The 15325-nt window shown below is 39.1% G+C and overlaps 1 protein-coding gene across 11 annotated transcripts in view; it reads left to right on the forward strand.

Annotated features, from left to right (window-relative positions):
* Positions 1-15325, forward strand: part of DNAH5 (dynein axonemal heavy chain 5) — a 385840-nt gene that overhangs the window by 319425 nt on the left and 51090 nt on the right. For all 11 annotated transcript variants that reach the window (XM_078365928.1, XM_078365933.1, XM_078365935.1 and 8 more), the window contains 3 exons: positions 8125-8368; positions 9342-9456; positions 9961-10151. In XM_078365928.1, coding sequence (XP_078222054.1) covers positions 8125-8368; positions 9342-9456; positions 9961-10151 — 550 coding nt within the window. The remainder of the gene's footprint in view (positions 1-8124; positions 8369-9341; positions 9457-9960; positions 10152-15325) is intronic.

Consider the following 15325-nt stretch of genomic DNA (forward strand, 5'->3'; position numbering starts at 1 on the left):
ATTTTGTTCCCAAAGTGAGGTCTTGTGATAGAAGAGGTGAGCCGCTGGACTCAATTTTGATGCATTTTCGGTAGCATGCTTATTCGAAGGGGCTTTTACTCTTGCAGCTTCTTCACTTCCCAGCATATTCCTCAATCTGCTGACATTGCTGGATCTTCCCAATCTGGATGGTACAAATGGGTCTGAGTTGATGCCTGGTGCTTTTGGGTCATTTCCTATAGTCTAGTTACTCAGTCGAAAAGAGGCTTATGTCTGTGCCTTATGAGCACAGATATGTATCAATGTTTTAAAGTCCAAAACAATCCTGATTTGGATTGTTGATTTCAGTGACAATGCAGTCACTGAAGTGATTTGACTATAATCACTTCTTGGGTGATGATGAATATAAAATACCAATTTGAAATGTTATTGATTTAAGGAGGTCTGTTGATGCTAGTAGGGTTACGCATAGGAAGGGACAGGATATCCCACACAGAATAGGAAGTTGATGTTGGAAACTATCTGAGAAATGTGGAGCTGAAACAAAGGCTGAGTCTCTTCGATGGGGATGAGTCATGCCTTCATAGGTTTGTTGATTCTTCTTGTGAAAGGAGGCTCTGAACCATAATTGATCATGCAAGGAAAAGACAAATCTTTGACTCCAAAAATTCATCAGCTGTGCTATGTCCTGGGGATGCAGGGGCAGTGAGGGGCCTTATTATCACACATAATCAGTCATGAATGCTTAGTTACACACCTGCTAGACCTTCCGGTTTGTTTGCTTCAGAAACACATGGAAACCTTAGAGTGTATGAAATAAAGGAAGCATGATTTTTAACAGAGTTTGTATTTTCTGTGTGCTTCAAGACAGTCATTTTAAATGCTTGTGCTGTTCATATTCAAATCAGGCTATATCCAATTGTTTATCTGAGGTACCTGTGAGTAGATTTGGACATTCTGCTGTTATTACCAGAAGGTGATGTATCTAGACCATTTTAAAACCAGTAGGCCTCCAACAGCCTTCCTTTATAGAAACCAAGTCTCTTAGGCTCACTCTGACTTTGATAATAGAAAATAAGATAGAAACTTAAAAAAAAAAATCTATGTTCTATTGGGAGAAAAATGCCAGTTTTGATCAGCAGCTTCTACTGGTCACAAAATACAAGGCCCCAGGGATCATCATTGTTCAGAATTCTGGGTGAGCAACCAGGTATGTGATTTCCTTTTGAGGTACAAGTGCCTGAACTTGGTGAAATTGACGTGGGAAGTAATGTAAGAAGGACATTAAACAGATATCATTAATACCAGCTCACTGGTGGTGGAGGAAAAAGAAATCTTTTTCTGAGTTCTCTTGTTTATTCTTTCTATTTTAATTACTCATGAAAAGTACAAAAAAGAAATAATATTTGGTAATGGAGCTTGAATGATACCTTCAAAAATGAAAACTCTGGTTGCCATTTTTCTTTTAAAATTTCAAAATTTGGTTGAAATTTTGATTTCAAAAATTTGCTTATAATGCAGTTTATATATAAAAATAAGTTTAGTTTTCATTTTCTTCTTTGTTTAGCTACTTAAAAATCATTTAATTAACAAATGATATGTACATGAAATTTTATCAAACCACCCTATACATGTAAATTTTAATTTTATTTTTAATTACCAAATAGTAATTATACATGTTTATGGTGTACATAATGATGTTTACAAATTATAATGTATAGTGATCAGATTGGGGTAATGAGCATATCCATCATCTCAAACATTTATCATTTCTCTATGTTGGGAACATACAATATTCTCATTGGAACTATTTGAAATTATATAATATATTATTGTTAAGTACAGTCATCTTACAATGCTGTAAAACACTATAACTTATTTGTCCTATCTGGCTGTAATTTTGTGTCTTAACAAATCTCTCCCTCACTCATCCCTCCTCTACACTTTCCAGCTCTAACATCCTCTGTTCTACTTTTCACTTCTATGAGATCAACATTTTTTTTTAGCTTATACATATGAGTGCGGATAGGTAGTGTTTCACTTTCTGTTCCTAGCTTATTTCACTTAGTATAATGACCTCCAGTTCCATCCATGGTGCTGTGAATGACAGGATTTTATTCTTTTTTATTGCTGAATAGTATTCCATTGTGTATGTATACCATATATATATGGTTATCTCGGATAACCTTTCTTTTGCCAATAACTTTCTGATTAATTTCATTGTGGTTTTAATTTGCATCTGGAGATGCAAATTAAAACCACAATGCCATATCATCTCACCCCAGCTGGGCTGGCTATTATCAAAAAGTCAAAAAATAACAAATGCTGTGAGGATGAAAAGGAAAGGGAATTGTTAAACACTGTGGGTGAGAATGCAAACTAATATAATCACTATGAAGAACAGTAAGGAAGTTCCTCTAAAAACTACACACACGGATACACACCTTGAAACAAATAGAACTACCATGTGATTCATCAATCCCAATACTGGGCATTTACTCAAAGGAAAGGAAATCAGTATATCAAGTATTTGGCCACTTGCTTCTATTTAATATACAGATTGCTTTTGGGGTTCCAAATAGTGACTTTAAATTATACTATTTACTTAGTTTATTTTATTTTCATCAGTTTCAAACTTTGGAGAAATGTGCTTCTTAGTTTTATTTTAATCTTTTGGGAATATAGGCAATTACCTTAATTGACACATTTGTTAACAATGATATTAAATTGACCACAGCCACCTCAATAATGTCCAATCTTTTTAGTTACTATTTTTAATCAGAAATTGAATGATTTGCCACTCATTGTATACATCATCACTAACAGTGTTTATGTTATTAATATTTGCTTCATAAGCAACATGGAGGTCTGATTTTAACCTCAATTCCATAGTTGTCAAGTAGAAAGAAGATTAGAAATGTAGGCTGTGACAGGTTTTGCCAACTATATTGAGAATTTCGGACCTTTCAAAATAGGTAAGGGAGATCTCCTAAGTGACTATGAGCAGAAAAGGGTCATCAGGAAGACCAGTTTTGGTAGAGTAGTCCATGAATGACAAAATCTCAAGTAGGGCAATGGCTATGTGGTTGAGAAAATGGGCAAAGATCAAGGTTTTTGTGCAGAAAGGGTTGATAAGACTTGGTGCTGCTTTAGAATTTGATAGTACTTGTTCTCATTCCCAGTTGACACAAAAGCATTTATCCTTAGCCGCCCAAGTCCTCCTTTCTTATCCCTTTTCAGCTACTTTATTATGCAATTTTATGATGATATGTGAAAATCAAAAGTATCATTTATCATTTACTTTGTGCCACATTTCAACTTGATTATTCAGACTACTTATTTTTGTAGTAAGCATTATCATTTGTAATAAGCTTATTTTGTAATAAGCTTTTGAAAATTTAGCCAGAAATGAATCATTATCATTTGTAATGCACGTTATCATTTGCAATAAGCTTATTTTGTAATAAGCTTCTGAAAATCTGGCCAAAAATGAATCAAGGGAGAAGATGGAAGGGAAAAGACATTTTGAACAGTTACCATAATCCAGTCACTGTCTAAGCTGCATTACTGGTGATATCCTCACCATCATCCTATGAGCGGTTTCTACATACATTTTGTGGATGAAAATACTGAGGCTTGCAGAGTTTTAAAACATGGCAAATGTCATGTAGCTGATGGGTTTTTAGAGCTATGATTCAAATGTATGTCTTCCTGATGTCAAAACCATCACTGTTTCTACTACTTTACATTTCTTCCCTTACCTGTCTTTAGGTGAAGACCTTTAAACGCTCACCTTTAGGAACTCAGAAATGATAGTGATAGTGTGTGAAATTTATAAATATGGCAATAAAAATTGTTTGAATTTTCATTATCACTTTTATTTCCAAGTATAACCATAATGTGAGAGGGCTTTTATTATAACTGCTTATGGAAATGAATTTTATAGCAGCAATTAAATGTCACTTATTTGTACTAATTTCTACATTTTCTGAAATTTGAAATTCTCATCTAGTGAATCAATGAATTGAAAGAACCACTAAGGGATCTTTCATATGTAACCAGATAACAGATGGAAACAAAGATGATACAAGCAAGTTTTGCATGAGTTGGTACATCTTAAAGAATTAAGAATTGAGATGAGCGTGCCTGTAATCCCAGCTACTCAGGAGGCTGAGGCAGGAGAATTGCCTGAACTCAGGAGGTGGAGGTTGCGGTGAGCCGAGATCATGCCATTGCACTCCAGCCTGGGTAACAAGAGCGAAACTCCGTCTCAAAAAAAAAAAAGAAAAAAAAACAACAAGAATTGAGATGAATTCTGAACTTTCGTTTTGCTTAAAGAGGGAATTCTTCCTTTCCTAGAATGTCCCCAGACCTGATTCACTGTGCTCAGAGGGTGAGTTGAGAGTCCGGTGGGGTTCTACCTCCTATACCCATTCCGTCAATGGTGATTAACTGGCTGAAACAGGAAGCTACCGCCAGTAGTCTTTGCTGTTTGCCTTCATGCAATTTTGTCTACACATCCTTTTTTTTTTAACATCATGGTTTTAAGAGTGAGCATTTCCACATCGGTATTTCTGGCACAAAGACTAGATTCTCCAGTTCACTGCGTGCTTCAGTTTATCAGTTTGAAAACAGATGCAAATTTAAGTATTCGATCTGCACTATTAATTGAGTGCCTACTATGTACGAGGCTTTGTTTCAATAATTTGGGAATTTATCAATGAACAAAATAGACTAAAAAACCAAACTACCCCTGGAGCATAATATATAAATAAGTTATGTATTATGTTAGAAGATGGTAAATGCCATACAAAGTACAGACATTGGTGAGCAGGAGAGCTGGGGAGTCAGCTGGTGGGCTAGCATTTTAAACAGGGTGGTCACGGAGGGCCTCACTGAGAATGCAACATTTGAGCAAGACTTGAATAAGGGAAGAGAGTGAGTTGTTTGGAAGAAGAACAGAAGTGACAGAGCAGCCGCCAATGCAGAGGCCCTGAGGCAAGAGAGTTCTTTGTGTGCTTAAGACGGTGAGTCTCAAAGTGTGTTTCCTGGAATATCGGCATCACATCACATGGGATTAGAAGTGCAAATTCCCAGATGCTGTTCCAGGCTGCAGCACAAGCCTTCCAGATGATCCTAATGCACTGAAGTTTGAAAACACTGATGTAGGAAATAGCAAATGTGGTTGCAACAAAATAAAAAGGGGAGAAAAGTAGGAAATGAGGTCCCAGCAGTAATGAAGTGGGGGGCAGCTTGGGAGAGCTTATAGGCTTTGGTAAGGTCTTTACCTTTCATTCTGAGTGGAAAGATTGGCCATTGGAGGGTTTTGACAGAGAATGTGTGTTTTGGTAGCATCATGCTGACTGCTGGGTTGGGCATAGACTGGGGGGTAAAGCTGGGGATAGGGAGACCTATTTAGACCTCCTAATTTAGAGGAGAGGTGGTGATGATAGTTTAAACCAGGGTGGTGGTAATAGACGGAGTGAGAAATGATTAGATTCTGAATCTAAGTTTGAAGTGGAGAAGAGAGTATTTGCCAATGAATTTGTTGTTGGATTTGGGAAAAAGAAAGTGACCAAGCAGGGTACAAAGGTTTTGGCCAGAGCATCTGGAAGAATAATGTTGCCATTTGCTGGACTGTGGAAGGCTGAGGTTGAGCAGGTTTGAAGGGAGGATCAAGCATTTAGTTTTGCTGATGGTGCTAAGTAGGAGACATCTCTTAGATGTCCAAGTGGAGATGCTGAAAGGAGATATGATCTGAAGCTGAGATATAAACCTGGGAGTTATCAGCATAGCGATAATGTTTAAAAAAGATGTGGAGTAGTATGTGAGTAAGTTTCCCATAAGCATAAACTAAGTACTAAAAATGAATAATTGTGAGAGCCACTGAAGGGAAGTACTTGCCTAGTGGTTAACAATGACGGTTTGGGCTAGGTCGGGCCTCTCCTTTCCCTCAATGTTTGTATGCATACTGGATCATAACAAAGATAAATTGTGTAATTAATTAGTGGGCAGTCCATTATGTTTTATATGGTTTCTTATGATTCATCACTGCATTACTTTAGATTTCTGGCTCTCTCAATAGGGAGTAGAATCTACAAAACCTACTGTATTAGTCTGTTCTCTCACTGCTGTGAAGAAATATCTGAGACTGGGTAATTTATAAAGGAAAGAGGTTTTATTGACTCACAGTTCTGCATTGCTGGGGAGGCCTCAGGGAACTTACAATCATGGCAGAAGGCAAAGGAGAAGCAGGCACCTTCTTCACAGGGTGGAAGGACAGAGTGAGTGCAAGTAGGGGAAATGTCAGTTATAAACCACAAGATCTTGTGAGAACTCAGTCACTGTTACGAGAACAGCATGGGGGAACCGCCCCCATGACCCAATTACCTCTACCTGGTCCCAGCCTTGACACATGGGGGTTATGGGGATTAGAGTTCAAGGTGAGATTTGAGTGGGGACACAGAGCCAAACCATATCATCTACTGAGTCATATCCCGACTACCCAGTTGAGAATGTACATTTCTGAATCTGGTCTAGAGATCCGAGCTTGGTACCATATGTTCAGGTAGCTGCACTGAGTCCAGTCAAAACTGTGAAAATGGCTTTCCTGCGATTTTGCTCTTTGTCACCTGCATTTAACCCTAGTTTTCCCATATGTTGCTTATAGTGAATTGTACATTATAAATGCAGTTAAACATAGGTAAATTGTCAATGGACTCCAAATCCAGGAAGCTTTTCAAATAAACTCTCTAATACATAAATTTCATTATAAATTGGTAAACACCATTTATTCATTGTTCTTTCCATTTTGATTCTTTTCTTTAGCTTCACAGATAGAGTCTCTCATAAAGCAAGTTGACATCCATGTACTATTTGACTTGGTTCCAGAAGCATATTTTCTCTTTTGTCCCCCTGCCTTCGGGCTTCCTCTTCCTGTGGCTTGCTCAGTGTCATGTGTTATTTCTCCTTCCTCCACCCTTGCCACCAGCTCCATCTTTTCCTTCCTTCTTCCTCTGTCTCTCCCTCTCTAAGCTGCCAAGAGGAAGAAATAGACAATAAGGAGAATACTCTTCCAAGGCTTCACTCTCCCAGCTGTCTACAAAGCTTCCTCAGAAAAGATGCAGAACTTCCCTGCTTTTGGAGAGAACAGCAGACCAAGAAGACTTTTCAGTTTCAACATGCTTGCGGTTGCAGCTTATGTTGCTTGCCTAAGATTTCAGAAAGTAGCTTTCACAGACTTGGATACTATTTCAATTAGCAAGTTTGAAATAACATTTAAACAATAACGGAACTCTCTCAAGCGAGTAGAGAGAAGTAAATCTATTTAATCAGAGATATATGTATCTTTGTCTTCAAATATATTTCCCCTTCAAAAGAAGATTATATGTATAATATTAAATATAATCACAACAATCACCTGAAACTGATTTGACTTTAGAAAATAAGTGGCTGATTAAAAGGATGCTGGTAGTGTTTTTAGTAGGTTTCATGTTGCTTGGCACCTATTCTTTCTTCCTCTGTTACTTCTCTTCCTCCTTTTTTCAACATTTTATTTTATTTCTTAATTTTATTTTAGATGGAGTCTCACTCTGTCATCCAGGCTGGAGTGCAGTGGCGTGATCCTGGCTTACTGCAACTTCTGCCTCCCTGGTTCAAGGGATTCTCTTGCCTCAGTTTCCCTTGCAGCTGTACTACAGGCATGCACCACCATCCCAGCTAATTTTTTTGTATTTTAGTAGAGGTGTGGGTTCACCATGTTGGCCAGGCTGGTCTCAAACTCCTGACCTTAAATGATCTGCCTGCCTCAGCCTCCCAAAGTGCTGAGACTACAGGTATGCACCACCACGTCCAGCTAATTTTTTTTGTATTTTAGTAGAGACGGTGTTTCACCATGTTGGTCAGGCTGGTCTCAAATTTTTGACCTCAAATGATCCACCTGCCTCTGCCTCCCAAAGTGCTGGGATGACAGGCATGAGCTCCTGTGCCTGGCCCTTCTCCTTTTTTTGATGTCCATATTTCCTGCAGTTGACTATGATAAATACCGTACAGGAGCTTGAAAGCAGCCATGTAGGTTAACGTCTTAAGGAATACTCAACAAGAGTTGTTAATTGAAGTAGAAAATATATGTATGCAAATTAACAGGAATTGGAGAAAGAAAGAACTCATCTGATGGAAGATGTAACCGCAAACAAAAGAAGGATGAAGGAACTGGAAGATAACTTGCTTTACCGCCTCACAAGTACCCAGGGGTCCCTAGTAGAAGATGAGAGTCTTATTGTTGTGCTGAGCAACACAAAAAGGACAGCCGAGGAGGTAACACAGAAGCTAGAAATTTCTGCTGAGACGGAAGTTCAAATTAACTCAGCCCGGGAGGAATACAGACCTGGTGAGTTTGGCAGTGAAAGGCAAATGTCCCAGGAAAATGAAATGAGAATTAGAGAAATGGAAGGATGTGAGGGAGTTGTCCAAATGATTATGCAAAGTAGAGGTGTTTTGTGGAATTTCTGTTGGGAAATATTCAGTAAAATGGAGGTTGAAACATTTTATAATGGTATAAATTTTCTAGGTACTCGTCATTCACGTTAGTTGGTAAATCCTTTAAGGTTCTCATGAACTTATTTTGATGTTAGTAAGTAAAGAAGGAGAATGTTTAAAAGTCTGATGACTGCAAATTAGTGAAATAGGAGGAATTAGTGCACCAGTTGTTTGTCGTTTGGTAACACTGTGCTGGTATTTTGTGTATAGTCTTTCTATGGGGGAGGTAGTTCTGTCGTCTCATGGGAGATTTTTATCCTCAGCCACCAATTTGCAAATTGGCCTTGTACAAGAGAAACCTGCTAAATAATTCAGTTGGCTCTCTTTTAGTATTTTATTATTCCTCTTAAAAATAATCAAAGTGTCATTTATTGATAGACAGGCAGAAGCGTCATCTTTGCAACGGCTTATTTTGCAGACTGGAAGCCCAGGTCAGGCATGCTTCTCCCCAGAACTTGAAGGTGAGGTCCCCCATGGCTACCTCATCTGCTGGGTATTAAACACAGAACCTTTGAAATTCTTTTGGTTGTCTTTCCTACCCATAGTGAAAATAGTAAAATATGTTTACCAGGGGTCTAGAGATTCTAAAATGAGAAGTACCACTTAATAAATACAAATAACCACTTAGTTACAAAATGTTGTAAATAAGAACTAAATATGTTAACAAATGAGTATTGCTTTGTATCCCATATCTGGTAGGCAGCCACTGATAAGATATAAAAATAAAAGTTGCTGTTTTCACTTAGAGTTCAGGCTGATCCCTTTGCATGGGTCATTTGTTTTCCTCTCTCATAGCACCTGCAACCTTGCTCTTTGTCTTCCAGTGGCTACACGGGGCAGCATCCTCTACTTCCTCATTACCGAGATGCGCTTGGTTAATGAGATGTATCAGACTTCACTCCGCCAGTTTCTGGGCTTATTTGACCTTTCCTTAGCCAGGTACGTCTGTACTAGGGAAGCCAAGCTGAATTCTATATCTGTGGAGTAAAATGATGACATTACATTTATAACTTCTTTCTGCTTTCTTAGTAAGAGTCGTTTTCTTTTTTAAATCTCAGATCAGTGTAATTACCAGTGCGCTAACAAATCATTCTGATTTGTCTCATTTGTCATTTTACGCCTAGAGAAAGCTCTGCCAACTATTTATCCATTGATTTGATTTCTTTGGCTTCATGTATTTCTGTTAAACAAGAAAATCCCTGGATATTGTTGTGAGTGATCATGCCCTGCAGGTAGAATTGATTTAGACAACATTCAGGATTCTGTTATGTTATTTCATGTTGAGAGAATGCTTGTTATTTTAGATTTAGGAGCCTTACTCTTGTTGTATAAAAATAAGAATTCTTCCTCCAAGGTTACTTATTTTCCATTAAAGACAGTTGTTTTTACAGAGAATTGAAAAGGGTAGTGGTATAAGCCTGATTTAAATGTTTTCTTCACCAGGTCCGTCAAGAACCCAATTACAAGCAAGAGGATTGCTAATGTCATCGAGCACATGACCTATGAGGTTTATAAGTATGCTGCCCGAGGGCTGTATGAGGAGCACAAGTTCCTGTTCACCTTGTTGCTTACCCTAAAGATTGACATCCAGAGGGAGCGGGTCAAGCATGAAGAGTTTCTCACTCTTATTAAAGGTCAATATCACAGTAGAGACGATAGCACGCAGGTGCAGATGGAGGAGTTACTGTGAAAGCCCTTAGTAGAACATTTTTTGGTTATGGCAATTTCCTCGCATTATGTAAATTTGCATTTGAGTGAGATATTTTATTTGTTCTTTTCTTGAGTGACAACTATCTATTGAGGACCTACTGTATACCTGGGCATGGAATAGGTATTGGGACATGTCAGTGAACAAAAGTCCTTGAAAAGTATATATAGATTTAGAGAGGGTGGCCTGGCGTGGTGACTCACGCCTGTAATCCCAGCACTTTGGGAGGTTGAGGCAGGTGGATGATGAGGTGAGGCAAGGAGTTTGAGACCAGCCTGGCCAATATGGTGAAACCCTGTCTCTACTAAAAAAAAAAATACAAAAAATTAGCTGGATGTGGTGTCATGTGCCTGTAGTACCAGCTACTCAGGAGCCTGAGGCAGGAGAATCACTTGAACCCAGGAGGTGGAGGTTGCAGAGAGCCAAGATTGTGCCACTGCACTCCAGCCTGGGTGACAGAGTGAGACTCTATCTAAAAAAAAAAAAAAAAAAAAGGAACTTTATAGTGAGTGGGAAGACAGTAAGTCCTATGGAAAACAGAGCAGGATGAGAGGGGTGAGAAGTTACAGGGTATGTGAGTGAGGTGGGAGAAGCTTCAAGGTTTAAGTGGGGTATTCAATGGGACATTTAATGGGGTGGTATGCCTAAGAGATTGCTGGGTAGGCAAAGACCTGACAGAGTAGGTGGTGCTGGCCATGGAGACATTTAGGGGAAGAGGGTTGAAGCAGAAAGGATGGCATCAGGGCCTCTGGTGGAGTGAGGCTGGTGTGATGTAAATAAAACGAAGTGACCGGGTGATGAGTGAAGCGGGTGAGGACACTCTGGCCCATCCTGTGCATGACTGATTCTGCATCTGCTGAAGCATTGCTCACAGGCAGGTCCCCTGGGCCATTTGAACGAAACAGCCCAGTGGAAGGCTGGAAAACATAAATTCACTATCACATTCTTGAATGTCTTGAAAAAAATATTTAGAGTAACCGCGTGTCTTAGTTCTTACTGCTGTAAGAAGTTACTGTAGACTAGGTGGCTTATAAACATCAGACATTTATTTTTCACAGTTCTAGAAGTTGGAAGTCCCAGATCAGGTGCAGCACAGTGAGTTCTAGTGAGGAGCCTCTTCTGGCTTGTAGACAACTGTCTTCTCATTGCATCCTCACATGCTGTGGAGCAGAGAAGAGGAAGGAAGCTCTCTAGTGACTATTATAAGGGCACTAATCCCATTCCTAAGGGCTCCGCCTTCATGACCTCATCTAATCATAATTATGTTCCAGTGGTTCATCTCCCAGGACCATGAGAATTGAGATATAGAGTTTCAAGATATGAGTTTTGGGAAGACACAATATTCGTCCCATAACACTATGAAAATGATGCCAGGGACTAAATAGATTTATCTAGTATGCATTTCTAAACCAAGTCTTTAAAGATAAAACATAATTTTATCTAGCAGGGGATTTTCTTGCTTAACACAGAGAGTAGATTTGTAGGGGAACTTGCAGATGACCCCTAGGGGAGCAGTAGGGAAGTAATGTGGATATATGCACATCCTGTGCCCTGGTGGGGGGTATAGGTCCATAGTCATACATACGCAAACGTATTTTCATATTCATATACATATTCATGTGCATGTGTGTGTATATAAGTGTATGTGTGTATATATATATATATATCTTATAGTAGCAACAAAGACTCATCTGTTTAGATTTGAATTTAGAAATGGCTAACTTATGGACAATCTCTCTCTGTCTTTAATTGTCTAACCATTAAACACTTACTCTTTAGCTATATTTGAACCTTATTTTCCAAATTTCCTACATCAGAATAATTGACAGATGAGTATCTGGAGAGAAAGATGTGTAGATGTAAGAGTTGCCTTATCTGGTGAAGCCTTAATATGTTACTGATTTCTGGCCTCAGTGACTCTAGTCCCCAGTTTCTGGAGCTTTTCAGTGGATAGTTGTTCCTGACAGTCTCAACTCAGGCATGAAATGTATTTCCACATGGAAATAACTTTGAACAGAGTGTCCAGCTCTTGTTGAAATACTGTGAAGCATATCACAGTTTGGCATGATGATAGCAAGCATAAGATTTAGAGTTAGGAAGATGAGATTTAGAGTATGTGTTAGCTTTGTCACGTTCTTGTGAGTGATCTTGAGCAGGTCATTTACCTTTTTCAAGCTTCAGTTTCCTCATCTATAATACAAGGATACTAAAATCTACATAGTAGGATTATTGCGAATTTATGCAATTTATGTAAATCCTGATACATAAGATTTGCTTAGCAAATGATGGGCATCTTTATATTATCTTCAGCATTTTTGTCATTTTAATTAGTCTGATACTTGGATGGGTTGGACTGGTTGTCATGGGTCTTTGGGTTTCAACAGCTGTTTTAACACTGCTTTATGAAACAATTTCAGAGGAAACTTTGGAGCAGGATTATGTTGCAAATCTGCTCTTCAATAGTTAGGTTGAGAGAGCTACCTATAGACTCTCTCTGTAAGGACTTTAAAATCATTTAACATAATTTAAATATTATTTTGATAGTGTTATGATGCAAATGTTTTGTATTTCACTAAAATTCAATTGTTGAAAACCTAAACCCTAAGGTTAAGGTATGAGAAGGAAGGTTTTTTTGGGGAGGTGATTAGGTCATAGGGGCAGAGTCATCATCTAAGGGATTGATTCCCTTATAAAAGAGGCTCAGGCAGGCACTGTGGCTCACTCCTGTAATCCCAGCATTTCAGGAGGCTGAGACAGGCAGATCACTTGAGGTCAGAAGTTTGAGACTAGGCTGGCCAACATGGTGAAACCCCGTCTCTACTAAAATACACAAAAAAAAACAAAAATAGCTGGACATGGTGGCTCATGCCTATAATCCCAGCTAATTGGGAGGCTGAGGCAGAATGACTTGAACCTGGGAGACAGAGGTTGCAGTGAACCTGGGAGACAGAGGTTGCAGTGCATTTTATGCTAATGCGCTCCAGCATGGGCAACAGAGCAAGACTCCCCCCCACAAAAAAAGAAAAGGTTCAAGAGAGACCCCAGCTCCTTTTACCATCTGAGAATTGCAGTAAGAATATGGTCTTCTGGCTGGGCGTGGTGGCTCACGCCTGTAATCCCAGCGCTTTGGGAGGCTGAGGTGGGCAGATCACAAGGTCAAGAGATGGAGACCATCCTGGCCAACATGGTGAAACCCCGTCTCTACTAAAAATATAAAAATTAGCTGGGCATGGTGGCACATGCCTGTAATCACAGCTACTTGGGAAGCTGAGGCAGAATTGCTTGAACCCAGGAGGCAGAGGTTGCAGTGAGCCAAGATCACACCACTGCACTCCAGCTTGGCGTCTGGTGACAGACTGAGACTCTGTCTCAAAAAAAAAAAAACAAACAAACGAATATGGTCTTTTATGAACCAGAAGTGAGCTCTCACCAGACACCAAATCACTGGTGCCTTGAGCTTGGACTTCCCATCCTCCAGAACTGTGATAAATAAATTTCAGTTGTTTATAGGCAGACTGCCACCTAGAATATGGTATTCTGCCGTAGTAGCTATTGAGCCCAATAGCTACAACAAATTTCATTAAAAAAAATTTTTTTAAGAGACAGGGTCTTGCTCTGTCACCCAAGCTAGAGTGCAGTGGTGCAATCACAGCTCACTGTAACCTCAAATTCCTGGGCTCAGGTGATCCTCCTGAACAGCTAGGACTACAAGCTCATGCCACTATACCCAGCTAACTTTTACATTTTTTGTAGAGAGGAGGTCTTTTTATGTTGCTCAAGCTGGTCTCAAACTTCTGGGTTAAGCCATCCTCTTGCCTTTTCCTCCCAAAGTTCTGGGATTACAGATGTGGGCCACTGCTCTTGGCCTCAACAGTGTTTTGATGCGAGTCTTTCAGTCGTTTCTAAGGTGGGAAAGACTCAGCCTAGACTATTCTCTAAGTCTGTCTTAGCTGTGGCAACTTATGATTGTGTGACATAGCTTGTATAAAACTTTCATTGTAAGCATGTATCATTTTTACAAAGAATAAACCCAAACTTACTTTCTGCTTTTCAAAGCAAGAGTTTGAGAAAAGAAGGGAACAGCACAGTTCTCAATCATTTCGACCGTTTATTTTGAATTACTCCTTTCTCAGCTGTTTATTCATCAAGGGTCTATTTATTTGTTACCACAATCACTGTTTGTGCCTCATTGTGTACTTTGTGAGCGGGTAGGTTAGTCATGACATAGTTACCCTCTACTTAACAATGCATAATGCTCTGGCCTGGGAGGAACATTCTTTCCTTTCTGTGAATAGCCTTTCCCCAATCCTCTGGTGAATGTCTTATTCTTTTCAATTTGTTGGAAAATGGCCAGTTGCCATGGAAATTGGTGCATAATTTTGTTCAACACAATGCATTGTCTTTAGGTCTTTGCTCCCTGGCGTTAAAACAATCTGTTTTCATTTTATGAGCTAATATTTTCATCAAATTGGCTTCAAGGCCATACTTACCTCATTGTAAATACATTAAGATGGATTTGGCAAAAGATAACAATTTAGTGGTGTACATGGTGCTTGGATAAAATAGAGATTAGCTCAATAAATATCTTGAGTATTGTTATTTGTTTATAACCTACTCTGTTCGAAAAAGGATTTTTACAGTGGCCAAATGGATTGATTTTATCCTTTTAAGAATAATGCGTAGGCTGGGCGCAGTGGCTTATGCCTGTAATCTAGGCACTTTGGGAGGCTGAGGCGGGCGGATCGCCTGAGGTCAGGAGTTCGAGACCAGCCTGACCACCATGGAGAAACCCTGTCTCTACAAAAAATACAAAATTAGTCCGGTATGGTGGCTTATGCCTGTAATCCTAGCTACTTGGGAGGCTGAGGCAGGAGAAACACTTGAACCCAGGAGGTGGAGATTGTGATGAGCTGAAATCTCACCATTGCACTCCAGCCTGGGCAGCAAGAGTGAAACTCTGTCAAAAAAAAAAAAAAAAAAGAATGACACCTAGAGCATATCTTCCTTGATATTCTTCAATATCTATTGAAGAATATTTTATATTCTTTTATCCTGAAGAAACAGTATATTTTATCCTAGAGAAGTCTTCCTAATTCTTTC

Source organism: Callithrix jacchus, chromosome 2 (genome assembly GCF_049354715.1).
Source record: "Callithrix jacchus isolate 240 chromosome 2, calJac240_pri, whole genome shotgun sequence".
NCBI classification, from domain to species: domain Eukaryota; kingdom Metazoa; phylum Chordata; class Mammalia; order Primates; family Cebidae; genus Callithrix; species Callithrix jacchus.